Raw genomic sequence first — 26,299 nt, 5'->3', positions numbered from 1 at the left:
GACAGCAGATCCCACCCCTCAGCACCAGAGCAGAGAGGAAAGCCCTGAGCAGCATTTGGCCTTGGGCAGAGGCCCATCTCTGGGGCTTTGTGGGGGTTGATGGGCTGGAAGGTGTCCAGAGAAGGGCCACGAGGAGGAGCAGAGGGCTGGAGCTGCTCTGCTCTGGAGACAGGTTGAGAAACGTGGGGATGATCAGTCTGGAGAGGAGAAGGCTCCCAGGAGACCTTCTTGTGGCTTTCCAGTACCTGCAGGGGGCTCCAAGAAAGCTGGGGAGGGGATTTTGAGGGTGTCAGGGAGGGACAGGACTGGGGGGGATGGAGCAAAACTATAAATGGGGAGATTCAGACTGGATGTTAGGAAGAAGTTGCTCCCCATGAGGGTGGTGAGAGCCTGGCACAGGTTGCCCAGGGAGGTGGTGGAAGCCTCCTGCCTGGAGGTGTTTGCAGCCAGGCTGGATGTGGCTGTGAGCAACCTGCTGTGGTGTGAGGTGTCCCTGCCCATGGCAGGGGGTTGGAAGTGGATGACCCTTGGGGTTGGAAGTGCATGACCCTTGGGGTTGGACCTGGATGACCCTTGGGGTTGGAAGTGGGTGACCCTTGAGGTCTCTTCCAGCCCTGACAGTTCTGTGACTGCCCAAAGCCAGGTGCAGCAGAGCCCTGCACACCAAGCTCCAAAGGCACCTGGATGGGTCAGCCTCCATGGCTGCAGCAGCTCTTTCAGAGCAGAAACCAGCAGAACCACCCTGGCAAGGTGAGGACCTCCCTGAGCAGAGAGCCCCACAGGGGCCAGGCAGAGGCCACCCCAGAGCAGTAGCTCTTCCTGGAAGAGCAATGGGCACCTTCAGTGCCAAGGTGCTGCTCAAAGCCCACCTCAGGCCAGCGCCGAGCCCTGGCTCTCAGCCACACAGCTTCCCCCTCACACCAGGGCTGCCTGGGGCACAGCCCTGTGGAGGTCACCCAGCCCCAGCCCCGCTCACCCGGGAGGCTCCCGTGGCAGCTCCCCCAGCCAGGGGGTGGGAACACCTCCAGAGGATGGAGGCTGCAGGCTGGCCTGGGGCAGCCCGTGGCAGGGGCAGGACTCCCCTCCCCGGCGCTCACCATCGAAGACAGCTCTGCTGTACTGCGTGGTGGAGGCCAGCGGCAGGCAGGTGGTGTCAAACTTGTTGCCGTAGTTGCCGATGCTGACCTCGAACTGGATGGCGTCGTCCACGTCCTGCAGCATGGTGGCCGAGTAGAAGGCGGCGAAGAGAGAGTACTTCCGGCGGCGCAGGAACCGCTGCGGGGGGCACAGGGCCGTGGAGGGGGCACCCGGCCGTGGAGGGGGCACCAACACCGCTCCCCCGCGGGCAGGGCGCCCCTGGCCCTCACACCAGCCCCCAGGGCACAGGCCGCCAACAGAGAAGCCACCCCCGAGGCTCCAGGGGCTGATCTAGCCACCCCCAGGGGAGATCAGCCACCCCCAAGGGGGATCAGCCACCCCCAGGGGAGATCAGCCACCCCCAAGGCAGATCAGCCACCCCCAGGGGAGATCAGCCACCCCCAGGGGAGATCAGCCACCCCCAAGGCAGATCAGCCACCCCCAGGGGAGATCAGCCACCCCCAGGAGAGATCAGCCATCCCCAAGGCAGATCAGCCACCCCCAAGAGAGATCAGCCACCCCCAGGGGAGATCAGCCACCCCCAGGGGAGATCAGCCACCCCCAGGGGAGATCAGTCACCCCTAAGGCAGACCAGCCACCCCCAAGAGAGATCAGCCACCCCCAGGGGAGATCAGCCACCCCCAGGAGAGATCAGCCATCCCCAAGGCAGATCAGCCACCCCCAAGAGAGATCAGCCACCCCCAGGGGAGATCAGCCACCCCCAGGGGAGATCAGCCACCCCCAGGGGAGATCAGTCACCCCTAAGGCAGACCAGCCACCCCCAAGAGAGATCAGCCACCCCCAGGAGAGATCAGCCATCCCCAAGGCAGATCAGCCACCCCCAAGAGAGATCAGCCACCCCCAGGGGAGATCAGCCACCCCCAGGGGAGATCAGCCATCCCCAAGGCAGATCAGCCACCCCCAAGAGAGATCAGCCACCCCCAAGAGAGATCAGCCACCCCCAGGGGAGATCAGCCACCCCCAAGGGAGATCAGCCACCCCCAGGGGAGATCAGCCACCCCCAGGGCAGATCAGCCACCCCCAAGGGGGATCAGCCACCCCCAAGGCAGATCAGCCACCCCCAAGGGAGATCAGCCACCCCCAAGGGAGATCAGCCACCCCCAGGGGGGATCAGCCACCCCCAGGGCAGATCAGCCACCCCCAAGGCAGATCAGCCACCCCCAGGGGAGATCAGCCACCCCCAAGGGAGATCAGCCACCCCCAGGGCAGATCAGCCACCCCCAAGGCAGATCAGCCACCCCCAAGGCTCCAGGGCAGATCAGCCACCCCCAAGGCAGATCAGCCATCCCCAAGGCAGATCAGCCACCCCCAAGGCTCCAGGGGAGATCAGCCACCCCCAAGCCTCCTGTGCCTGGGCACCACTGCAGAGTCTGGCCCCATCCTCTTGCCTCCCCCCCTCCCACACCTTTTAGGCTTTGCTAAGCAGCACCACCCCTTGGAGCCCCCTCCCCCTTACCTCCACCCGCAGGATGTCATCTGCAGAGATGTCCTCCACCTTCTGCTCCACGTGCTCCACCACCTTGGTCTCCAGCTCCACCAGCACCCTGCCACGATAGGCAACTCCCTCGCCCTTGGGGTAGAGCAGGGAGAGGCATCAGGACCCCGGCAGCCCCTCCCGGGGGCTTGGCTGCGGAGGGAGCGAGCCCAAGGCTAAAGGCTCCTGCCGGGGCTCCCGAGGCAGAGTTTGTGCAGCAGAGCAAGGGCAGGAGGAGCTTATCCGGCAGGAGGAGCCAGAAACCTGCGGCAGGCTCCTCGTGACAAAGCCACCGTGGGTTAAGCAGCAGCTCGGCCTGGGGCAAGGAGGGAGCAGGGCTGGGGTTAGCTGCTGCCATGCTGGGGAGGAGCTGAGGTCACCTTTCCCAGGTTGAGGCTCTCGTAGGGGTCGGGGAAGCCGGTGAACTCCCGGGGGCTGCCGTACAGGTTGATGTAGCAGGGCCCAAAGGTGGGCAGGAACCCGAGGCCATCATCCACTGGGCACCAGGAGGGGGAAAAGAGACATTAGAGGAGGGGTCCTGAGGGCGCCTCGGGGGTGCATCCCACACAGACATCACTGCTGGGTCCTGTGTGTGCAGCTGGAGGCCACCAAGGGCAGCCTGGAGGAAAGGAGGCTGAGGCTCCCCTCAGGAGGTCTCCTTCTCCACCTCTACAACTCCTTGAAAGGAGGCTGGAGCCAGCTGGGGGTTGGTCTCTTCCCCCAAGGAACAAGTGGCAGGAGAAGAGCAAACAGCCTCAAGTTGCACCAGGGGAGGCTTAGGTTGGACGTGAGGAACAATTTCTTCCCCTTGAGGGTTGCCAAGGGCTGGCCCAGGCTGCCCAGGGCAGTCCCCATCCCTGGAGGGGTTTCAGAGCTGTGTGGTTGTGGTGCTGAGGGCCATGGTTCAGTGGCGCCCTGGCAGTGCTGGGCTAAGGGTTGGACTCAGTGACCTTAAAGCTCTGTCCCAACCAAACCAATTCCATCCCTATGAGAACACTGCAGGGTTTCACCCTCCTTGAGCCCTGGGGCCACTTACCTTGTTGCAGGAGAAAGACAAGGCAGAGGTGAGGCTGGGGTGAGGGGAACAGAGCTCCCCATTGCCAGGAAGTGTCCCCCGGAAAGGAGAGCATCACTTTGCTGCTGTGACCCAGCACAGGGGATCCACAGCAGCCCAGGAGCTGGCCCAGTGCTTCCCTCAAGGCAGGAGGGGAGGGCTTGGAGGAGGAGGACCCATTTTTATGACAGCTTGAGCAGAAGGAGCAGGGGAGGGGCAGGAACCGTGTGCAGGGTCCTGCTCTGAGCTCCCGAGCTGGCTGCTCCCTCTGCACACAGCCACACCACAAAGAGGTCACTGCCCCACATGGAGACCCCAAACTCGCTGTGGGGAAGGGCAGGAGAGCCCCTTCCCAGCTTCCAGGGGGCAGGAGCCATCTCCTCTACCCACCAAGGTGCCAGGGCAGGGTGCAGGCAGCGCTCCCACAGCTCTGGGCAGAGCTGCAGCCCTGGCAGCAGAACCATTACCCAGAGGTGACTGCAAACCAAGAGAGCAGGGGCAACGTACGGTCTGGGGCTTTCAGAGGCTTCACAAGGGCAGGAAACTCATCTGAGGCACAAAGAAAGGCAGAGAGGTCAGGAAAGGCTGGCAGAGGAGCATGTGGGAGGATGCAGGGTTATGGGAAGCAGGAGAATGCTCTCCTGGGTGCCACAAGACACAGGAGAGAGAGAGAGAGGAAGGAGAAGGTTGTTAAATCACATAGTGGGAAAGATTGGAAGGGACCCTGCCAATCACCCAGCCCAACCCCCTGCCTTGCCCAGGGTCATCTTCAGCCAGATCAGGCTGCTCAGAGCCCCATCCAGCCTGGCCTTGGACACTGCCAGGCCTGGGGCATCCCCAGCCTCCCAGGGCAGCCTGTTGCAGTGTCTCTCCACCCTCACAGCGAAGAGCATCCTCCTTGCCTCTGCCCTCTTTCAGTCTGGAACCATCACCTCTTCTCCTGACAAATGTCCCTCTGCAGGGAGCTCAGCAGGGACCTCTGACCCTATTGCCCTCCCCAGAAGCTGGGGGGTTCTGTGGGGAGCAGGATTGCAGCATCCCTGGAGGGGCTGCAAAACCTGGACAGAGCCACAGGGCTGGTGGGACCCACAGTGCCCCAGCAGGTCTGAGGTGAGGTGGAGGTGAGGTAAGGTGAGGTGGGGGTGAGGTGGGGGTGAGATGGAGGTGAGGTGAGGTGTACTGGCCATGGGCAGACCCCTCACAGCCTCCTCCTCCCTCCCCAGCCTTTCTCTCTCTCTCTCTCTCTCTCCCTCCAGACAAGCCCAGGAGCTGCTCAGGAGCTGCTCAGGAGCTGGAGAAGAGTGAGGGTAGACACACAAGCACCACGGTGGAGAGCCCCAACTCCATGCATGGCCAGGCAGTGCTGGGGGCACACAGCTGGCTGCAGCTTGGCCCCAGGCTCATGTCCTGGCAGCTGCTGCCAGCTCCAGCTCATGTCCCCAAGCCAGCAGGATGCCAGCAGTGGGTTGCAGAGGACCCAAGAGGCTCAGAAGCACGAAGCCTGAAGGGGTTGCAGAGGCCACCAGAGGTTGTTAGCAGCAGGAGATGCTCATGCAGGTCAGGACAGCCTCTGCTCCTGGCCCTCTCCTGGGGCTCTTGGCAGCCCCAGCGCTGTGTGCCCGCTCCCTGCCCTCCTGCTGGGCACAGCCAGTGCCACCCAGCCGACACCTCCACGGCTGTCCTCCACTTCAGGCAGCCTCTGGGACCTGGAACAGCACCCTCAGCACAACCTGGGCCTGAGCCCCCACCACCCCCTGTGACAGCCCTTAAATGTCACCTAAAGAGGAGGCACCAGCAGGGGCAGGCAGGCTGGGAGCTGGCACCTTCCAGCACCCCTGCCTTTCCCAGGGCACTGCAGCCCCCTCCACTCAGCAGGGAAGAGAGGCAACAAAGCCCCTGGCACCCCATGGCCCTGCACATTCCCCCTGCCAGTGCCCCTGGGCAGATCTGAAGGTCTTCCAGAGCACATCCCGGGAGAGGTGAGCTCCCACCAGGGGACAGAGCCCCCTGCAGCAGCAGCGGCTTGACAGGGACCAGCCCTGCTGTGACTCCCTCCAAGCCAACACCAGCCTCCAGCCCCGGGCATGCAGAGCTGCTCCCCAGCCGTGCCCCCCAGACCCCCTGCTGCCAGCCCCCTCCTTACCCTCCAGCTCCCCTCCAGGGGCCGAGATCTTGGACATGCTGAGGTAGGCAGTGCCGATGACATCGTTGTGAGTCACTCTGTCCCTGCAACACAGCCCCCGGCGCCGTCACCCCGCGGCCACACGGGGCTGCCCCCCGCCTCCCCGCCGGCCCTCCCCGCTCCCCCGGCTCGGCCTGCCTGGGGGGCAGCCCCCCCCGCTCACCAGTCGGTCACTCGGAGCCTCATCTTCTCACACATGGAGGGGAACTGGGGAAAGAGGGAGGGAGAGGAGTGGTGAGCGCTGGGGAGGTGGGAGAGGGGTGGGGAGGAGGAGGGAGGGGGGAGAGAGGATGGGAGGTAGGTGGGAGAGGATGGGGGAGAGAGGACAGGGGGTGGGTGAGAGGAGAACAGGGGGTAGGAAGGGGAAGCACAGGGGGTAGGAGGGGGAAGCACAGGGGGTAGGAGGGGGAAGCACAGGGGGTAGGAGGGGGAAGCACAGGGGGTAGGAGGGGGAAGCACAGGGGGTAGGAGGGGGAAGCACAGGGGGTAGGAGGGGGAGCACAGGGGGTAGGAGGGGAAGCACAGGGGGTAGGAGGGGGAGCACAGGGGGTTGTGCTCACCATGGCTGGCAGGGTCAGGCTCTGGTTCCACTGTGGGTTGGCATTCTTCTCCAGGATCTTTGAGTAGAGCTGCAGATGTGAGTTGGGGGATGAGAAGTCAGAGCTGGAAGGTCTCAGACCCCCCCAGAGTCCAGCTTGCAGTGCCTGGGTGGCCTGGTGGGGCTCTGCAGTGTGTGGGCAAACCCCTCTGGGCAGCTGGGAGAGGATGCTGTGGGCTGCTGGAGGTTCTCTCCCCCCAGCAAGGACCACCTGAATCTCCCCTGCCTCACAGAACCATTCTGGGTGGAAAAGAGCAGCCAAGCCCAGGCCAGCACTGCCAGGTCCCCACTCCAGCACCTTGCCTCCTTGGCTGGACACACCCCAGCCCCTCAATGTCCTTCTTAGAGCAAGGACCCCAGAGCTGAACTTGGGGTTCAAGGTGTGGCCTCCCCAGCACCAAGCACCCTGGGGAGATCCCTGCCCTGCTCCTGCTGGCCACACCTGTGCTGCCCCAGGCCAGGAGGCTGGTGGCCTTCTTGGCCACCTGGGGACACACTGCCTTCATGCTCTGCTGGCTGTTGAAGAGCTTCCCACTGTGGCTGCTCAGGATAATGTCCCCAGCCTCTGTCCCCACCCAGGCACAGCCCCCAGGGGAAGACTGAGGAGCAAGGGAGACTCTCAGCTCCTCAGTGCAGCTGGGGACCACAACCCAGCTGGAGGCCCATGGCCACGTTTCTTGGTGAAGGCACTGGAGGAGATGTGGCAGCACAGGGAGCAGGATGGGGCTCTGCAAGGCCACCAGAGTCACCTCCATGCCCCAGCTAGCCATGGAGGGGTGGCACATTTGGTGGTAGAGCACCAAGGGCAGCCTAACCCTGCAGCTGCTCCAGCCCCACTTCCAATGCACCACAGAGAGCCCAGCAAAGGAACTCCTCTGCTGCAGCAAATCACAGCCTGTCTGGTGGCACTGCTCAGCTCCAGCAGGGCCATGACCACGGGGGCAGGGCTGGGGACATCACCTGGGCTGCAGCACATTGCACTCACAGAATGCTTTGGGCTGGAAGGGACCTTTAAAGCTCATCTAGAAGCAACCTCACAGGAATCACAATCACAGAACTGGCAGGGCTGGAAGGGAGCTCAAGGCTCAGCCAGTCCCAACCCCCTGCCAGGGACACCTCACACCACAGCAGGTTGCTCACAGCCACCTCCAGCCTGGCTGCAAACACCTCCAGGCAGGAGGCTTCCACCACCTCCCTGGGCAGCCTGTGCCAGGCTCTCACCACCCTCATGGGGAACAACTTCTTCCTCACAGCCAATCTCAGTCTCCCCATCTCTAGTTTTGCTCCATCCCCCCCAGTCCTATCCCTCCCTGACACCCTCACAAGTCCCTCCCCAGCTTTCTTGCAGCCCCCTGCAGATCCTGGAAGGCCACAATGAGGTCTCCTGGGAGCCTTCTCCTCTCCAGCCTGCACAACCCCAACTCCCTCAGTCTGTCCTCACAGCAGAGCAGCTCCAGCCCTCTGCTCCTCCTCGTGGCCCTGCTCTGGACACCTTCCAGCACCTTCAGATCCTTCCTGGCACAGAGGCTCCAGAACTGGCCCCAGAGCTCCAGCTGTGGTCTCAGCAGAGTGGAGCAGAGGGGCAGAATCCCCTCCCTGGCCCTGCTGGCCACACTTCTCTGGCTGCAGCCCAGGCTCTGCTTGGCTCTCTGGGCTGCAAGTGCTCACTGCTGGCTCCTGCTGAGCTTCTCCTCCCCCAGCACCCCCAGGTCCTTTTCTCCAGGGCTGCTCCCCAGCCAGTCCCTGCCCAGCCTCTAGCAGTGCCTGGGATTGCCCTGCCCCAGCTGCAGGACCTTGCCCTTGGTCTTGTTGGACCTCCTGAGGTTGTCCTGGGCCCAGCTCTGCAGCCTGTCCAGGACCCTGTGGATGGATCCCTTCCCTCCAGCCTGCCAGCTGCACCACACAGCTTGGTGCCAACAGCTACCCTGCTGAGGGTGCACTCAGTGCCACCGTCCCTGGCACCAACAAAGCCTGGTGCCAGTGCTGATCCCTGAGGGGCTCCACTTGTCCCTGGCCTCCCCTTGGAAGCCAGGGTGTGACAAGGCCTGATGGGACCTTTGCAAATGCTCCATGGAGGGCAAAGGACCAAATCTTCCCCATGCTGGGAGCAGCTGCTCCCTGTGCTCAGCCCTGGGAGCAGGGGGAGCTGTCCCCTCCCCCCCGGCCACTCACCGTCTTGCCTGCGAAGCTGACTTCCACGAAGGGATCCACCAGGTTCTTCTTGTTGCTCTCAAAGCCAAAGATCTGCCTCACATTGTCCATGACAGCATCATCCACTGGGAGGGGAAGGAGATGCTAGAAGCTCAGGGATGGCCCCAGCTCTGCAGGCAGGGCTGTGCCCCCAGCCAGGCTGTGCCCCTCCGTGGCTCCAGGCGCGGAGGAAGAGGAGCACAGAGCCAGCCTGCAGCAATAAGAGACTCCTCTGCCCAGGGCACTGCACCTGACAGCTGTCTGCAGGGCCCAGGCCCCTCAGCTGTGCCCTGGCTCCAGCACAGGGGAAACTCACTCTGGGGCAAGTCTTCAGCTTTGAAGATCTTCAGGCAGAAGTGAGCTGCTCGCAGGGTGACCCCTGTGGGGCGCAGCAGGTTGCCCTCAATGTCTTCTTTGTCTTCAGAAACTTCCTTCCTCTCCAGCTGCATCACCACAGGACAAGAGGAAAGCATGACCAAGCTTGCAAAGGATCCTGAAACCAGCAGCAACACCCCCCTGAAATCCAGCACTGTGCCCCCAGAACAGAGGAAGGTCCAAGCAGCAGCTCCCTGCTGGCTGCAGTGTGTCTAGACCCTGGTGCGGGGTCTGGAGCAGAAGTCTGGTGAGGAGCAGCTGAGGGAGCTGGGGTTGGTCAGCCTGGAGGACAGGAGGCTGAGGGGAGACCTCCTGGCTCTCTGCAGCTCCCTGAAAGGAGGCTGCAGCCAGCTGGGGCTTGGTCTCTTGCAAGGAACAAGTGATAGGACAAGAGGGAACAGCCTCAAGTTGCACCAGGGGAGGTTTAGGTTGGCCACGAGGAACAATTTCTTCTCCAGGCTGCCCAGGGCAGTGGTGGAGTCCACATCCCTGGAGGGGTTTCAGAGCTGTGTAGCTGTGGTGCTGAGGGCCATGGTTCAGTGGTGCCCTGGCAGTGCTGGGTTAAGGGTTGGCCTCCATGACCTTAAAGGTCCCTTCCAACCCCAATGATTTGATGATTCCCTGGGAGCAGACATGGGGTTTGATGGCCCAGGGTGGCAGAGCAGCACAGTTGGAGCTTCCCCCCTCCACAGCCAGGGCAATACTCACAGGTGCTTCATCCCCAGGCCCCAGCACGAAGAGGCTGACTTTCAGATAGCCCTTGGCCCCCGCTGAGAAGTCCTCTGGGTCAGAGAGCAGCAGCCACTTCCTGAGGAAAGCATGCTCTGGGGGAGGGAGGAGAAGGGGGGAGAAGAAGGGGGGAGAAGGGGGGAGAAGGGGGATTTACAGCTGGACTTGATCTTGAAGGTCTCTTCCAAGTGGGACTCAAGGCAAAAAAAATATGAGCTGGGCTGCTCTGGCTGGACTGATTTGGGCTGCCCTGGTTGAGGCTGCACTGGATGGGGCTGCTCTGGTTGGGGCTGCTCTGGATGGGGCTGCCCTGGTTGGGGCTGCACTGGATGGGGCTGCACTGGATGGGGCTGCACTGGATGGGGCTGCACTGGTTGGGGCTGCACTGGATGGGGCTGCACTGGTTGGGGCTGCACTGGTTGGGGCTGCTCTGGTTGGGGCTGCACTGGATGGGGCTGCACTGATTGGGGCTGCACTGGCTGGGGCTGCACTGGTTGGGGCTGCACTGGTTGGGGATGCACTGGTTGGGGATGCACTGGTTGGGGCTGCACTGGTTGGGGATGCACTGGTTGGGGATGCACTGGTTGGGGATGCACTGATTGGGGCTGCACTGGTTGGGGCTGCACTGGTTGGGGCTGCACTGATTGGGGCTGCTCTGGTTGGGGCTGCACTGGTTGGGGCTGCTCTGGTTGGGGCTGCTCTGGTTGGGGCTGCACTGATTGGGGCTGCACTGATTGGGGCTGCTCTGGTTGGGACTGCACTGATTGGGGCTGCTCTGGTTGGGGCTGCACTGGTTGGGGCTGCACTGGTTGGGGCTGCACTGGTTGGGGCTGCACTGGATGGGGCTGCACTGGTTGGGGCTGCTCTGGTTGGGGCTGCTCTGGATGGGGCTGCACTGGTTGGGGCTGCACTGGTTGGGGCTGCACTGGTTGGGGCTGCTCTGGATGGGGCTGCACTGGTTGGGGCTGCACTGGTTGGGGCTGCACTGGTTGGGGCTGCACTGGTTGGGGCTGCACTGGATGGGGCTGCACTGGTTGGGGCTGCTCTGATTGGGGCTGCACTGGTTGGGGCTGCACTGGATGGGGCTGCTCTGATTTGGGCTGCTCTGATTGGGGCTGCTCTGGTTGGGGCTGCACTGGATGGGGCTGCACTGGATGGGGCTGCTCTGATTTGGGCTGCTCTGATTGGGGCTGCTCTGGTTGGGGCTGCACTGGATGGGGCTGCTCTGATTTGGGCTGCTCTGATTGGGGCTGCTCTGGTTGGGGCTGCACTGGTTGGGGCTGCACTGGATGGGGCTGCTCTGATTTGGGCTGCTCTGATTTGGGCTGCTCTGATTGGGGCTGCTCTGGTTGGGGCTGCACTGATTGGGGCTGCTCTGGTTGGGGCTGCACTGGTTGGGGCTGCACTGGATGGGGCTGCTCTGATTTGGGCTGCTCTGATTTGGGCTGCTCTGATTGGGGCTGCTCTGGTTGGGGCTGCACTGGTTGGGGCTGCACTGGATGGGGCTGCTCTGATTTGGGCTGCTCTGGTTGGGGCTGCTCTGATTGGGGCTGCACTGGTTGGGGCTGCACTGGATGGGGCTTTCTGCCAGCCAGCCTGTGGCCCACTGGCTGGCAGGCCTCAAGGATGTCTGTCTTGGGCCAGAGAAGTGCTGCTGGTGGTGGATGCAGGACCCTCTCTGGGTTCCCACAGGGCAGAGGTGTGTGTGTTGGGGGGGGGGTGTTGCATTTCTCCTCTGTTTGCCCCAAACCCTGGGGGGTCCCAAAGCCATGCCAGCCCCCAGCCCCTGGCTGGGCTCACTTGGCTCAGAGTAGACAGTCTCGAGGTCCATCTGTGCAGGGAAGCAAAGAACAAATGTCAGTGCCCAGCCCATGGCTCAGCCTGGGGGGCAGTGGGGGAGCAGGGGACACATGGGGGTGAAGGGGAAATGTGGGGGTGAAAGGGACACGTGGGGGTGCAGGGGACACCCGGGGGTGCAGGGGGCACATGGGGGTGCAGGGGGACACCCGGGGGTGCAGGGGGCACATGGGGGTGCAGGGGGACACCCGGGGGTGCAGGGGGACACCCGGGGGTGCAGGGGGACACACAGGGGCGCAGGGGACACCCGGGGGCGCAGGGGACACCCAGGGACCTCACCCGGAACTCCCCGAGCAGCGAGTCGGTGCGGAAGGAGCGGGAGTCCACCACCTGTGGGGACAAGAGGAGAAAAAGGCTTTGCAGCCCCAAGAGCCTGCGGGGGGGGGAGGGCTGGGCCGCATGGCTGTGCCCTGGGGCAGTGTGGGGCCGGGGTGCAGCCCCCAGCAGGGCCCCAGCTCACCGTGATGAAGAGGGGGGCGTCCATCAGCTCCAGGGGAGACTCGAAGACGTTGAAGAAGAAGGTCTGTAGGAAAGGGAGGTGAGGCTGCAAGGGGGAAGCTCTACCCCAACCCCCTCTCAGGCTGTGTTTGCACCTTCCAGCACGGCCCCAGCTCACCAGCTGGAGCTTCCTCCCCTCCTCTGAGGTGAGACCTCCTGAACGGCAGCAGCCTCCCCAGGGGACTGCCTTGGGTGGCCGTGGTGCACCCCGAGGAGCAAAGTCCTCTTCTGCAGCTGCTTTGGGGCTGGCTCCCACCCAGATCAGCTCCCCTGGGCTTCTCCTAACGAAGCTCAGGGGCAGGCTGGAGCAGGGTTTGGGGACAAGTCGCCTGCAGCTTTCTGAGCACACCCTGCACGTCCAGCTGCATTGCCCACCCCTGCCCAGGACATGCCCCCTGCCCAGGACGTGCCCCCTGCCTGTCAGCAGCGGCTGTGGGCCGTGAGCCGTCCCTGGAAGGGGACCGAGATGAGCCCTGCACGGAGGCAGGGGACCGAGATGAGCCCTGCACGACGGCAGGGGACCGAGATGAGCCCTGCACGGAGGCAGGGGACCGAGATGAGCCCTGCACGGAGGCAGGGGACCGAGATGAGCCCTGCACGACGGCAGGGGACCGAGATGAGCCCTGCACGACGGCAGGGGACCGAGATGAGCCCTGCACGACGGCAGGGGACCGAGATGAGCCCTGCACGACGGCAGGGGACCGAGATGAGCCCTGCACGGAGGCAGGGGACCGAGATGAGCCCTGCACGACGGCAGGGGACCGAGATGAGCCCTGCACGACGGCAGGGGACCGAGATGAGCCCTGCACGGAGGCAGGGGACCGAGATGAGCCCTGCACGACGGCAGGGGACGCTGGACCTGCCAAAGGGCAGCCTGCTGCCGCTGCTGCTTGAGCTTCTGTCCCGTCGCGGTGCCCATCAGCACAGCCCAGCCTCTGGGCTGACCCGAGGCTTCCATCGCTCAAGACCCCAAGCCCCAGCGCCCCTGCGCCTCCCCGGACGCCCCCAGGCGCAGCCTCCCCCCTCACCTCGTCAAAGAAGGGGCTGTTGCCCTTGCGGATCCTGCTCCTCTTGGTCTGCCCCGCAACCGTCACCTTCACCACCGGCCTGATGTTGACCCCAGGGAGCTGCCTGCCCTCGATGATTTTCACCCTGATCTGGGGCGAGGAGGAGGAGGACAGGCCGGGGGGGTCATCAGGATCAGTCCCGCCCTGGGATGGGCAGCTCAGGGAGGGATGGAGCCCCGTGGGGACAGCCTGGCCTCGAAGGCGAGCAGCCCAGCGCCGGCAGCAGCGCCTCACCTGGAAGTCCTGCGGCTTGTTGGACAGAGGCTTCTTGTGGGAGCTTCTCCTCCTCTTCAAGCCCTGCACGTGGTGCACGGGGGGCTTGTGGGGCACTAGGGGGGGTTCAGAACCCGGTGGCCCCGAGGAGGAGGAGGGCTCCGTCTCATCTCCTGTCACCGCCTGGTCCTCTGTCTCCTCCTCTCCGGCCGTCTCTGCATGGGGGCAGGGAGGAGGGGGAGGAGGTGAGAGAGGAGGGAGCAGGCGCTGTGGGGCCGCAGGGTGAGGGGGCTGGCTGGCACAGACGTGGTGCTGGGGGCCCCCAGGGCGCCCCAGGAGAAGGTTTGTGGTTACCAGTGACCGTGTCGGGCTCAGCAGCAGCCGGGGCCGGCTCGGGGGCAGCTGGAGGGGGAAACAGAGGCACAGCTCCGGGCGGGGGGATGTAGGACACCTGCAGGATGAGGAAAGCCTGGAAAAGAGGAAATGGTCATCGGGGGGGGGTCCAGCAGGGCTCTTCCAGGGCCTCAGCCTCAGGGCTGGATGCCACCCATCGTGTTCTGCCCAGGCATGGGAGGTGGAGCTCAAACAAGTGCCAGGGCAAGGAGCAGAGCAGGGAGATGGCAGTGGGAGGTGTGCCAGGGCTCACTGGGACACCAAGGGTGGGGATACTGCCCAGGCTGGTCTCAAACTGGGAGCTGCAACTGGCAGGGACATCACCCTGACTGGTCCCCAGCTAGGAGGTGCAGCTGGCAGGGACAGTCCTCAGACTGGGCTCCAGCTGGGAGCTGCAGGTGGCACCAAGATGGCATAAACTGGTCCCAGACTGGGAGCTGCAGGTGGCACCAAGATGGCACAAACTGGTCTCAGACTAGGGGCTGCAGCTGGCAGGGACATGGCACAAACTAGGCTCCAGCTGGGAGCTGCAGGTGGCACCAAGATGGCACAAACTTGTCCCAGACTGGGGGCTGCAGCTGGCAGGGACATGGCACAAACTGGGCTCCAGCTGGGAGCTGCAGCTGGCAGGGATGTTGCTTGCTCTGGCCTGACTTGTCCTCAGGCAGGGACTCACCCCAGTGCTCTGCTTCTTGGTGTCCAGCAAGGGGAGGTTGTAGGAGGCTGCCAGGCTGGGGGAGGAGAGGACATCTCGCAGGGGCACTCGAGCTTCACCCAAAAACCTGGGGGGGAAGAGCAACAGGGGGTCAGGGGCAGCCTGACCCAGGGGAAGGGACTGAGGAGCCATGGCTGGTGCCAGCCCAGGCACCAGTAAGCAGCTGGAGGGGGATGGTGACATCTGCCAGCAGCAGCTCCAGTGGGCAACAATCCCAGGGGGAGCATCCCTTGGGGGTTTGTTTCCTTCTCCTCAAAGCAAAGCACCCAAGAGCCCACACTGAGGAGCCAGGAGCCACAAACCAAAGCCCTGATGGACTTTCCTCTGCCAGTGAAGCAAACACAGGGACACAAGGGGTGGGGGCTCAGAGCTGGCTGCCACCACCACCCAGGGGCATTTTAAACCTCCCTAGAACTGATTTTCCCCCGTTGAGCTTCCTAGAATCGTGGAATGGTTTGACCCTGGGTGGGGAGGAGCTGGGCAGCAGCAGCCCTGGAGCCACTGCTGGGCCAGCCCTGGGCAGTGGAGGAATCAGCGCTGCTGGCTGGGGGGGGAAGAGGCACGGGGCAGGAAGGGTTACCTAGGTGCCAAGCACCAGGGGGTGATGATACAAGGAGGAAGTTCTTCACTGTGAGGGTGCTGAGACACCCAGGCAGGCAGCCCAGAGAGCTGGGAGCAGCCCCATCCCTGGAAACAATCCAGGTCAGGTCGTTTGGGGCTGTGAGCAGCCTGCTCCAGCTGCTGGTGTCCCTGCTGGCTGCAGGGGGCTGGGGCTGGATGAGCTTTAAAGGTCCCTTCCAACCCAAACCCCAGCAGCCAGCACAGCCCATGGGCTGCCTGCCCCTGGGCACTGTCCTGGGGGGCTCTCCTGGCAAGGGAACGAGCAGCAGAGCCTCACCATCACCTCTGCTCATGAGGGCATCACTCTCCCTGCAGGCCACAGGAGGAATCTCCTTGCACCAGGGGTGAGGACTCTGGTCCCATGCTCCCTCTATCTATAGACATGACACCACTGAGCTGGACCAGACCCAGCTCCCACCTCCTTGGCCTCCAGCCCAAGAGCAAATCCAGCAGCAGCTCCAGCCCTGGAAATGAGATCCCTCAGGCCAGGGCTGCCCTCCCCATGCCCAGCTGGCTTCCCACCCTCCCCTGCCCCCAAAATAAAGCACTAAAGCACTTCCTCTGGGTTTTGCCCTGTCCAGGCTGCAGTCCTGAGCAAAGGAGCCTCCTGGGCAGGCAGGGGTTGCCAGGGGCTGGCCTGGGTGTGCCAGGGCCGGAGCTGGCATCACCACCAGCTGCCACTCTGCTCTGCTGGGAGGAGGGAGCCCTGGCGGCCAGGGAGAGACCTCTGCTGCCCCCGGTGTGAGAGGCAGCAGGAGCTGCTGTGAGGAAGGAAGCCGTCCTGGGCTGTTTGTTTAGCAGACACTGCCCTTCCCAGCCCCAAGTGTCCGGGGCAGGAGCTCAGCCAGAGGAGCCTGGCTGCTCTCCCACCGCCCTGGCCGGGCGCCCATCGCCAGGGCCCCGCGGCGCCAGCAGCCCGGGGCTGACAGTGGGCACAAGGCTCCCCTGTGTCCTCCCTGCCCTCAAACTGGGAGTTTGCTCCTCAGTCCCTGAGTGAAACAGCCCAGAAATGCAGTTCTGGCCTCCCACCGGCTACCCACGGGGCAGCTGGCACCCAAGGAGCAGCACCCAGAGCCCAGGGAGAGCCCAGATCCCTTCCCTGCCCACCCTGGCCCTGGGTGAGGCTGGCAGGAGCAGGGCAGGCTGGCCAGTGCTTTCCTCACCTGTTCCTCCCCACAGTCTCATGGTCTTTCACCACCACAGTCAGCTCAGCACCTGGGTCCAGGGCAGTCCCCTTCAGGTCCCACTCGAAGCCCTGGAGGGGAGGAGAGAGGAGTCAGAGCCAGCACCCAGCTGGGGCTGTGATGCTCCTGCTGGTGTCCATCACCTCCAGCAGTGCCAGGGGCTCCTGAGGCTGCAGCCACCCATTCTTCAACCCAGAAATAAACCTTGGCACCAGACATGGCCCAGGTAAGAGTCCACAGCCCATGGAATCCTTCAGGCTGTGAAAGACCTTTGAGGTCGCTGAGCCCAACCCTTAGCCCAGCACTGCCAGGGCACCACCAGCCCTCAGCACCACATCCCCACAGCTCTGAATCCCCTGCAGGGCTGGAGACTCCACCACTGCCCTGGGCAGCCTGGGCCAGCCCTTGGCAACCCTTTCCCTGAAGAAATTGTTCCTCTTGATCAGCTCAAACCTCCCCTGGCACAACTGGGGCCACTTCCTCCTGTCCTGCTGCTTGTTCTTTTGGGGGGAGACTGAGCCTCCCCTTGCTCCAACCTCCTTTCAGGGAGGTGTGGAGAGCCAGAAGGTCTGCCCCTCAGCCTCCACTCCTGGCAGAGCCCAGGGAAAGGTCTCTCATCACAGATCAGAGGAGAAGGACAGGATGGGAGCTGGCAGGCAGCGCTCTGGCACCAGCCAGGCCTTGGGCTGCTCAGCAGAGCTCTTTGTTTGCTTACTGTGAGCCAGGAGAGTGCAGGTCAGGGTGAGAAGGAAGAAGGTGCTGGAAAAGAAATCTCCTGCCCCAGGCCAGGCTGCTGCTGAGCCCAGCAGAGGCTGAGGAGCCCAGCAGAGGCTGAGGAGCCCAGCAGAGGCTGAGGAGCCCAGCAGGCTTTGCTTCCCCTCGGAGCTGCAGTGCTTTTCAGCAGCTCCTCTGAATGTGCCTGCTTGGCCCTGATAAGATCTTGATGAAAGGGGAAGAGGCTGCAGCAAAGGGCTGCAGCTGGCTCCAGCCCCTTCCTCCCCTGCTGCCCGCGGCCAGGATTGCAGAGACAAAGCTGCCCAGGAGGGAGAGCAGCCCCAAAGCCCCCAGGGATGACACCAGGGACTCAGGGAAGCATTTGGGTTGGGAAAGACCTTGGAGGTCATCAGTTCCAACCTTTAGCCCAGCACTGCCAGGGCACCACTGAACCATGGCCCTCAGCACCACATCTGCACAGCTCTGAAACCCCTCCAGGGATGGAGACTGCCCTGGAGTCTTCTCCAGGAGACTTCTTCAAGGGGAAGAAATTGTTCCTCATGTCCAAGCTAAGCCTCCCCTGCTGCAACTTGTCCCATCACTCCTTCCTTGGGAGAAGAGACCAAGCCCCACCTGGCTGCAGCCTCCCCTCAGGGAGCTGGAGAGAGCCAGGAGGTCTCAGCCTCCTTCTCTGCAGGCTGAGCAACCCCAGCTCCCTCAGCTGCCCCTCACAGGACCTGTGCTCAGGACCCCCCAGCACCCTTCATGCCCAGGCTGCCCCCCATGGGGATGGGGACACACTCACCTCGTTCCACACGGGGTTCACATTGTTCTTGATGACTTTAGTCCTCTTCTTCACCCCTGCAGGGAGCAGCACACAAAGCTCAGAGCAGTTTCCCTATCCAGACCATCAGGAAAGGGCCCAAAGTTCCAGTCCCCTTCATGGACAGGGCGGGCTGGGAGACCCCTGCAGCTCCCAGCAGCAGGACCAGACCCTGCCCCTTGCAGCTGGGCTGGGCTGTACACAGATGGGCTCCAGAGCTCTCCTGGGACCTCCAGCCCTCGCTGGAATGCCCTGGGGAAGTCGCCTCAGGGAGCCAGGGAAGATCTGAAGTTAGAAGAGACCCACCAGGATGGAGTCAAAGCTCCCTGCTCCTCCCAGCACCACTGAAAACTGAAGCCTGTGAGTGAGAGCATCCCCCAGAGGCTCCTTGGGTGCTGCCAGGCTGTGCTGTGAGCACTGCCCTGGGCAGCCTGCTCCAGGGAGCCACCAGCCTCCCAGCTTTAGGACTGCTGGCCCCACACCTTCACAGATCTCCTTCCCTGGCAAACATGGAGCTAAAGCCCCCTCCCCTCCTCACCTGGGGCAGCATCATGTCCTGCCTCAGTTTCCCCAGCAGCAGGGCACAGAGCAGTCTCCCAGGGGCTGCTGGCTGGTGCTGGGAGGTGCCATGAGGGACAGGGACACCCAGCTGCCTCCACCCAAAGCCAACGTCCTGAGGAGCTCCAGCAGCTGAGGAGCCCTCCTAAGGCTGCAGCCCCAAACCATGACACCCCCCCCCCCCCCCAATCACACTGACAGCCTGCCAGGCCCCCAGGGAGGAAGCAAGGGGAAGAGGAAGAGGAAGAAGCAAACAATAGCAGTGAGTCAAAGCCCGGGGACACCGGCGACACCAGCGTGGCCTTGTGGATCCAGACACAGGGCAGGAGAGAGCCACAGAGAGCCACAGAGGAGCCACAGAGGAGCCCCCATCAGCTAGCAGTGCACTCATGCAGCCCAGAAGGCAAAGCCCAGCCTGGGCTGCAGCCAGAGCAGGGTGGGCAGCAGGGCAGCAGAGGGGATTCTGCCCCCTGACCCTGCTCTGCTAGGACCCCACCTCCAGTCCTGCCTCCAGCTCTGCTGTCCCCAGCAGGACACAGAGCTGCTGGAGAGAGGCCAGAGGAGGCCACAAGGATGCTCCAAGGGCTGGAGGACCTCTGCTGTGAGCACAGGCTGAGGGAGCTGGGGCTGTTCAGCCTGGAGAGGAGACTCCAGGGGGACCTCAGAGCTGCCTGCCAGGGCCTGGAGGGATCCTGCAGGAAGGCTGCAGAGAGACTTCTCCTGAGGGGGTCTAGAGACAGGACAAGGGGGAATGGTTTGAAGCTGAGGCAGAGCAGGGTTAGAGTGCATCCTAAGCAGCTCTTCAGTATGAGGGTGGTGAGACTCTGGCACAGGCTGCCCAGGGAGGCTGTGGCTGCCTCCTCCCTGGGGGTGTTCATGGCCAGGCTGGATGAAGCCTTGAGCAGCTGAGTCTAGCTGAGAGCTGTCCCTGCCCATGGCAGGGAGGTTGAGTAGATGAGCTCTGAGGTCCCTCCCAACCTGAGCCATGCTACGCTATAGAGATCCAGAGAGAGAGACAGCTACAGGGAGATCACAGAGAGGATACAGACAGCTGTGGAGAGCTAGGGAGCTACATGGAGAGGGACACAGAGATACATAGAAAGAGAGAGAGGGGAATGTAGATGTATAGAGAACTATATGGAGGGGGATAGAAGGATCCAGAGATACATGGAGAGATATAGAGCTATATAGAAATAGAGAGAGGAGAACATAGATAGAGACACAGAGAGACAGAGGGAGAGAGCTGCTGGAGGGAGAGAGCTACAGAGGGAGAGAGCTACAGAGGGAGAGAGCTACAGAGGGAGAGAGCTACAGAGGGAGAGAGCTACAGAGGGAGAGAGCTACAGAGGGAGAGAGCTACAGAGGGAGAGAGCTACAGAGGGAGAGAGCTACAGAGGGAGAGAGCTACAGAGGGAGAGAGCTACAGAGGGAGAGAGCTACAGAGGGAGAGAGCTACAGAGGGAGAGAGCTACAGAGGGAGAGAGCTACAGAGGGAGAGAGCTACAGAGGGAGAGAGCTACAGAGGGAGAGAGCTACAGAGGGAGAGAGCTACAGAGGGAGAGAGCTACAGAGGGAGAGAGCTACAGAGGGAGAGAGCTACAGAGGGAGAGAGCTACAGAGGGAGAGAGCTACAGAGGGAGAGAGCTACAGAGGGAGAGAGCTACAGAGGGAGAGAGCTACAGAGGGAGAGAGCTACAGAGGGAGAGAGCTACAGAGGGAGAGAGGGAGAGAGCTACAGAGAGACAAAGGGAGAGAGCTACAGAGGGAGAGAGCTACAGAGGGAGAGAGCTACAGAGGGAGAGAGGGAGAGAGCTACAGAGAGACAAAGGGAGAGAGCTACAGAGAGACAAAGGGAGAGAGCTACAGAGAGACAGAGAGAGAGAGCTACAGAGGGAGAGAGCTACAGAGGGAGAGAGCTACAGAGGGAGAGAGCTACAGAGGGAGAGAGCTACAGAGGGAGAGAGCTACAGAGGGAGAGAGCTACAGAGGGAGAGAGCTACAGAGGGAGAGAGCTACAGAGGGAGAGAGCTACAGAGGGAGAGAGCTACAGAGGGAGAGAGCTACAGAGGGAGAGAGCTACAGAGGGAGAGAGCTACAGAGGGAGAGAGGGAGAGAGCTACAGAGAGACAAAGGGAGAGAGCTACAGAGAGACAGAGGGAGAGAGCTACAGAGACACAGAGGGAGAGGGCTGCTGGAGGGAGAGGGAGAGAGCTGCTGGAGGGAGGGGGAAAGAGCTGCTGGAGGGAGAGAGCTGCTGGAGGGAGAGAGCTGCTGGAGGGAGGGGGAAAGAGCTGCTGGAGGGAGAGAGCTGCTGGAGGGAGAGAGCTGCTGGAGGGAGAGAGCTGCTGGAGGGAGAGAGCTGCTGGAGGGAGAGAGCTGCTGGAGGGAGAGAGCTGCTGGAGGGAGGGGGAAAGAGCTGCTGGAGGGAGAGAGCTGCTGGAGGGAGAGAGCTGCTGGAGGGAGAGAGCTGCTGGAGGGAGAGAGCTGCTGGAGGGAGAGAGCTGCTGGAGGGAGGGGGAAAGAGCTGCTGGAGGGAGAGAGCTGCTGGAGGGAGAGAGCTGCTGGAGGGAGGGGGAAAGAGCTGCTGGAGGGAGAGAGCTGCTGGAGGGAGGGGGAAAGAGCTGCTGGAGGGAGAGAGCTGCTGGAGGGAGCTACATTTAGAAAGGGATACATAGAGAAAGAGAGAAGCATAGTGAGAGGGATATAAATATATAGAGGGCTATACATGGAGGAATAGAGATACATAGAGCAGGAGATCTGTAGAGGGATAGAGAGTGGGTATAGATAAAGAGAAAGGGCTATAAAGATACATAGAGAGCTGTACAGGGAGTGATACACAGAGGCAGCATGGAGATGGCTAGAGAGGAGCAGGGAGAGAGAAGGGCAGGGAGAGAGAGGGAGTTAGACATATAAGGAGAAGACAGAGAGAGACTTACAGATACAGAAGAAAGGATATAGAGAGTGGAGAGGGATTCACAGGGATGCAGAGAGGGATGCCCAGAGCTGTGGAGCTGCAGAGAGGCTCCTGGAGCTGCATCTCTAGGTAGCCCAGGCTGTGGGTATGGCCCACGGGGCTGGCAGGGAGCCCGAGTTGCTCACCCAAAATATTCTCCCTTTGGTTCTCCCTCCCGTCCCAGCAGCTCCAAAGGGCTCTTTTCCTGTTTCCCTTTTGTAAGGAGTCCCTGCTCAAGCTCCCAGCCTGGAGCTGAAGTGGCTGCTGGAGCCAGACCGGAGCCGGGAGGGTGCCCCCCCCGCCCTGCCACGGCACCTCTGGGCGCTGTCACCCAGCCCAGGCCACTCCAAGCCCCTCGGGTCAGAGCCCTGATCCTGCTTGCACCTCATGCTCACGGGACACAGAGCCTGGAATTCCCCCCCAGGCTCTCGGGATCCGGCCAGAGGGGAGGGATGGAGTCCAACCTTGCCGGGCAAGCACCCAGCACCCACCGCGGGATGAAGATGAGGAGTCCTGGGTGGGGTGGGGGCCAGCAGCACCTTCCCCCCAGTCTGCACAGGAAAAGCCAAGGCAGAACCTGCTCAGCCTCTTCCTTTCCTTTCTTTTTTAGCTAAAAATGGAAGTTTTCCAGGAAACAGCCGCCTAAAAAAAGCCCTTCCCCATCCTGCAGCGAGTGCTTTCGAGGGGCTCCCTTCCCAGCCCCCCCGGCCCCAGGGACAGCCCCCTGCCGAAGGGCTGCTTCCTTAGCCCTCCCTCATGAATAACTAAGAGAAAAGCAGGAGAGCCATGCGGAGCACCCCTGGGCGCAGCAGCCTGCGGCAAAGGCAGACCCCGCTCCCGGTGGCCACCGCATGGCTTTCCGAGGCAGCGAGAGCCCTCAACGCCCACCCCCCAGCCCCCCAACCCCACCTCCCCCGGCCAAAAGAGACAACTCCCCGAGGAAACCAGACGGGGAGAGCAGTCCCGCAGCAGAGCCCTCCCTGTGCTGCCCTTTGCCGGGGCTCTCCCGGACACCCCAGCGCCTCTAGATGCTGTGACAGCCCCCAACGGAGCCAGCCCCCAAGCGTCCCCACCCCGGGGGGTGGAATTCCCATGGGATTTCTCACTGACCCCCACACCGCAAACTCCTGGAGGCAGAGGGATAAAAACCCGCAGCCTCGGACGGGTTGGTGTCACACGTGTGAGCAGGACAGCGGGAGGCAGGGGGGAGGGCTGGGGGGGGCATGGAAGGGTGGGTGGTGGCAGGGGGGAGAGGTCTAGAGGGGGGATGGAAGGGTGGGTGGTGGCAGGGGGATGTGGTATGGGGCACTCAGTAGTGGGGTGGAGAGGGTTTAGGAGAAGAATAGAGCTTAGCAAACCCCAGCGCTGTAAAAGCAGCTCGAGGTGGCTGTAAAAGCAGACAGGACAACCCCCCCACCACCCATCCCGAGCCCAGACTCAAGGTCCCTCTCACCTCGGAAAGTCAAACTGGCCACCGGGTCGCTTTGCTTGTCCCCCTTCTCCAAGTTGGGAAGGTGGGTGGCCCGTTGGAGCAAGCACCGCAGCATGGCTGGGCGATGGAGCTGGGCACTGGCAGGTCAAGCTGTCGGACTTAGCCCTTGGGGGCAGGATTTGGCCACCCCTCCACACCCACCCACCCCCCCATCACCATTTCCTCCATCCCAGCCCTCCCCAGCTGGTGACAGCAAGCGCCTCGACGCGGCAGCTCCGGAGGTTGCAAAGAGTTGGGATGCTGGGAGTTCGGAGGTTACTAAAGATCGAGGATCTGGGGGTCAGGGAGCCCTGGGGGGAGGCTAAATCGCTGGGCTCCGGGGCTGCTGCTAAACCCAAGGATGCTCGATCCATCCCTGTGGACTTGGGGATGCTGCAAACCCCAGGGGTGCCTCAGCACAGGGATCTGGGGATGCTGTGAGCCCCAGGGAGGGTGAATTAAGTTATTGGGATCCAAGGATGCTGTGAACTCCGAGGATGCCCCAGCACCAGGAGCTGGAGATGCTCTGAACCCCAGGAATCCATCACTAACACCCAGGGATGCCCCAGCACCGGGAGCTGGGGATGCTCTGAACCCCAGGAATCCATCACTCACACCCAGGGATGCCCCAGCACCAGGAGCTGGGGATGCTCTGAACCCCAGGAATCCATCACTCACACCCAGGGATGCCCCAGCACCAGGAGCTGGAGATGCTGTGAACCCCAGGAATCCATCACTAACACCCAGGGATGCCCCAGCACCAGGAGCTGGAGATGCTCTGAACCCCAGGAATCCATCACTCACACCCAGGGATGCCAAAGCACCAGGAGCTGGAGGTGCTCTGAACCCCAGGAATCCATCACTCACACCCAGGGATGCCCCAGCACCAGGAGCTGGAGGTGCTCTGAACCCCAGGAATCCATCACTAACACCCAGGGATGCCCCAGCACCAGGAGCTGGAGATGCTGTGAACCCCAGGGATCCATCACTAACACCCAGGGATGCCCAAGCACCAGGAGCTGGGGATGCTCTGAACCCCAGGAATCCATCACTCACACCCAGGGATGCCAAAGCACCAGGAGCTGGGGATGCTGTGAACCCCAGGGATCCATCACTCACACCCAGGGATGCCAAAGCACCAGGAGCTGGGGATGCTCTGAACCCCAGGAATCCATCACTAACACCCAGGGATGCCCCAGCACCGGGAGCTGGAGATGCTCTGAACCCCAGGAATCCATCACTCACACCCAGGGATGCCAAAGCACCAGGAGCTGGGGATGCTGTGAACCCCAGGGATCCATCACTCACACCCAGGGATGCCCCAGCACCAGGAGCTGGAGACACTGCAAGCCCCAGGGGTGGCAAATTCGATCCAGGGATGCTGCCAGCCCCGAGGACAGCCTGACACCAGGATCTGGGGATGCTGTGGACCCCAAGGATGGCTGAGCACTGGGATCTGGGAAGTCTGTAAGCCCTCAGGGTAAATAAATCACCTGGACCTGGGGATGCTGCAAGCCCCAGAGATGGTGAATTAAATCATCAGGACCCAGGGCTTACTGTGGAGCCTGAGGGTGGAGAATAAGTCACCAGGATCTGGGGATGCTGTGACCTCCAGAGAAGGCAAATTAAATCAATGGGAGATGGGAATGCTGTGAAGCCTGAGGGTGGCCAAGCTCCAGGATCCAGGGATGAAACACCCCTGAGGATGCTGAGGCAGCAGGACATGGGAGGTGCCACTCACACAGGATGCTGCTGACTCTGGAGCACCCCAGGGGGGATGCACCCCAGGGCTGCAGAGCTGCAGCACCCCAGGGCTGCTGGGGAGGTAGGTCCCAGATCCAGGGATGCCACAGCACTGAGCACTTATCAGCATGGAGGAGGTCTCACGGCTGGGCTGGGCTCTGGGCAGCTCCACAGCACCCAAACCCCAGCTGGGCTCTTCCCTGGGGGGGCAAGAACCTGATCAGAGCCCCCCACACCTCTGAGCCTGGCTTAGATTGGAGGCTGGGGGGGCACATTGCTACTGCCAGACCCTTCTCTGTCCCGTGGAGCAGGGCAGAGGCTGTGCCATATCACAGCCCCTGCGGGACAAGGGTGCATGGGAAGGAAGCAGCTGCTCAGGCCAGCGTGCAGTGGGGTTGCCATGGCCACGGACACGGTGGCAGTGGGGCAAGGACCTTGGTGCCACTAGGAAGGTCTCCCTCAGCTGCAGAGGCAGGCATTGGAGGAGACAAAAGTGCTGACACAAGGCCTGTCTGCTCCTCACCCCGCTCAGCAAGCCCCCAAAAGATGCTTTTGCACCCCAAGGACGCCGAGATGCTGCCTCACTCCTCCTGCCACCCCTTGAAGCAGGGGGGTTTGGGGACCGTGCAGGCATGGGGTGGGCCCCAGGAGGTCGCAGCCTGCTGTCCCCCCACCAGAGCAAAGCCAGAAATAGCTGCCGAGCTCCAGCTGCTGCTGTCACCGCTCAGCTATGTCCCTCCCCTGCCCCCGCCGCCTGCTGCCAGGGGCACAGCCGTGGCTTTGACCCCCTCCTGGGTGAGGAGGGGAGCCGGGGGAGCGGGCAGCAGCTCCCCGCGGCGGGGGCTGAACGGACAGGGCACGGCAGGTGGGGCGCGGCAGATTACGGGGGGGGCACAAGAGATTGGGAGGGGGCAGAGCAGACTGCAGGGGGAACAGCAGATTGGGAGGGGCAGGCAGATGAGGAGGGGGGCACGACAGACTGGGAGGGGGCAGAGCGAATGAGGAAGGGCATAGAAGATAGAGGGGGGCACAGCAGACTAGGGGGGCACAGCAGCTTGCGGGGCGCGGCAGATGGGGAGAGGACCACAGCAGCTAGGGAGGGGCTGGAGGTGCAGGAGCCCTCCCAAGCTTTCAGCGCGGTGCCCAGCGCCGGGACAGAGCCCGGCGGGAGGCTCCCCAGTGCAAACCCGCCCCCCGGTAAAGCCCCCCCGCCCCAGGGCAAAGTCGCCCCCACCTCCGAAGCTGGCGGAGCAGTAGGCATCGCTGATGTCGGCGTCCGGCGTGCAGACATTTTCTGCGTGGAGGATGAAGAGTCGGAGCATCGCCCCGCTCCGGCCCCGCCGCCTCCCGCCGGGCCCCCGCTGTCCCCCCCGAGCCCCGGCCCCGGCCCGCCCCGGCCCCGCTCGCCCCGGACCCCGCCTCTCTTAAAGGCGAACGGCTGAGGCTGGATGCGGCCCCGGGATCAGACAGATCTCCCCCCCCGCCCGGAGCCGGGTGCGGAGCGGCTGGGGAAGCCCCAGCAGGATGGAGAGGGGAAGGGACTTGGGGCTGGGACCCTCAAAGTAAGGGCAGGCGAGGGTCCCAGCCCCTAGGGAGCCCGCAGGAGGGGATCGGTCCAAACCCCCCAGAAGGGGCAGGGAAGGGAAGGCTCTGCCCCGCTGTGCCAGGCTCGACAGACCATGAATGGCTCCCACCTGTGGGTGCTTCCCGTGGCTGGGGGCTGCTGGAG

The 26,299-nt window shown here is 62.9% G+C and overlaps 1 protein-coding gene across 1 annotated transcript in view; it reads right to left on the bottom strand.

The window, feature by feature from the left end:
- Nucleotides 1–25,916, bottom strand: part of DYSF (dysferlin) — a 91,827-nt gene extending 65,911 nt beyond the window's left edge. The window contains exons 1-20 of the mRNA XM_068149732.1: nt 25,805–25,916; nt 17,828–17,883; nt 16,288–16,379; nt 14,465–14,570; nt 13,750–13,864; nt 13,417–13,610; nt 13,144–13,272; nt 12,078–12,140; nt 11,897–11,947; nt 11,561–11,591; nt 9,740–9,855; nt 8,973–9,099; nt 8,639–8,742; nt 6,429–6,497; nt 6,032–6,075; nt 5,830–5,912; nt 4,194–4,235; nt 3,013–3,128; nt 2,615–2,728; nt 1,098–1,275 (exon numbers count right to left, since the gene is read on the bottom strand). Coding sequence (XP_068005833.1) covers nt 1,098–1,275; nt 2,615–2,728; nt 3,013–3,128; nt 4,194–4,235; nt 5,830–5,912; nt 6,032–6,075; nt 6,429–6,497; nt 8,639–8,742; nt 8,973–9,099; nt 9,740–9,855; nt 11,561–11,591; nt 11,897–11,947; nt 12,078–12,140; nt 13,144–13,272; nt 13,417–13,610; nt 13,750–13,864; nt 14,465–14,570; nt 16,288–16,379; nt 17,828–17,883; nt 25,805–25,892 — 1,918 coding nt within the window. The 5' untranslated portion in view covers nt 25,893–25,916. The remainder of the gene's footprint in view (nt 1–1,097; nt 1,276–2,614; nt 2,729–3,012; nt 3,129–4,193; nt 4,236–5,829; nt 5,913–6,031; nt 6,076–6,428; nt 6,498–8,638; nt 8,743–8,972; nt 9,100–9,739; nt 9,856–11,560; nt 11,592–11,896; nt 11,948–12,077; nt 12,141–13,143; nt 13,273–13,416; nt 13,611–13,749; nt 13,865–14,464; nt 14,571–16,287; nt 16,380–17,827; nt 17,884–25,804) is intronic.
- Nucleotides 25,917–26,299: the final 383 nt, after the last annotated feature.

The sequence above is a fragment of the Melanerpes formicivorus genome, unplaced genomic scaffold (assembly GCF_026170545.1).
Source record: "Melanerpes formicivorus ecotype bairdi unplaced genomic scaffold, bMelFor1.0.p_v2 SCAF_18, whole genome shotgun sequence".
Taxonomy (NCBI): domain Eukaryota; kingdom Metazoa; phylum Chordata; class Aves; order Piciformes; family Picidae; genus Melanerpes; species Melanerpes formicivorus.
Note: the sequence above shows the minus strand (reverse complement) of the source record. Positions and strands in the feature narration are given on the sequence as shown.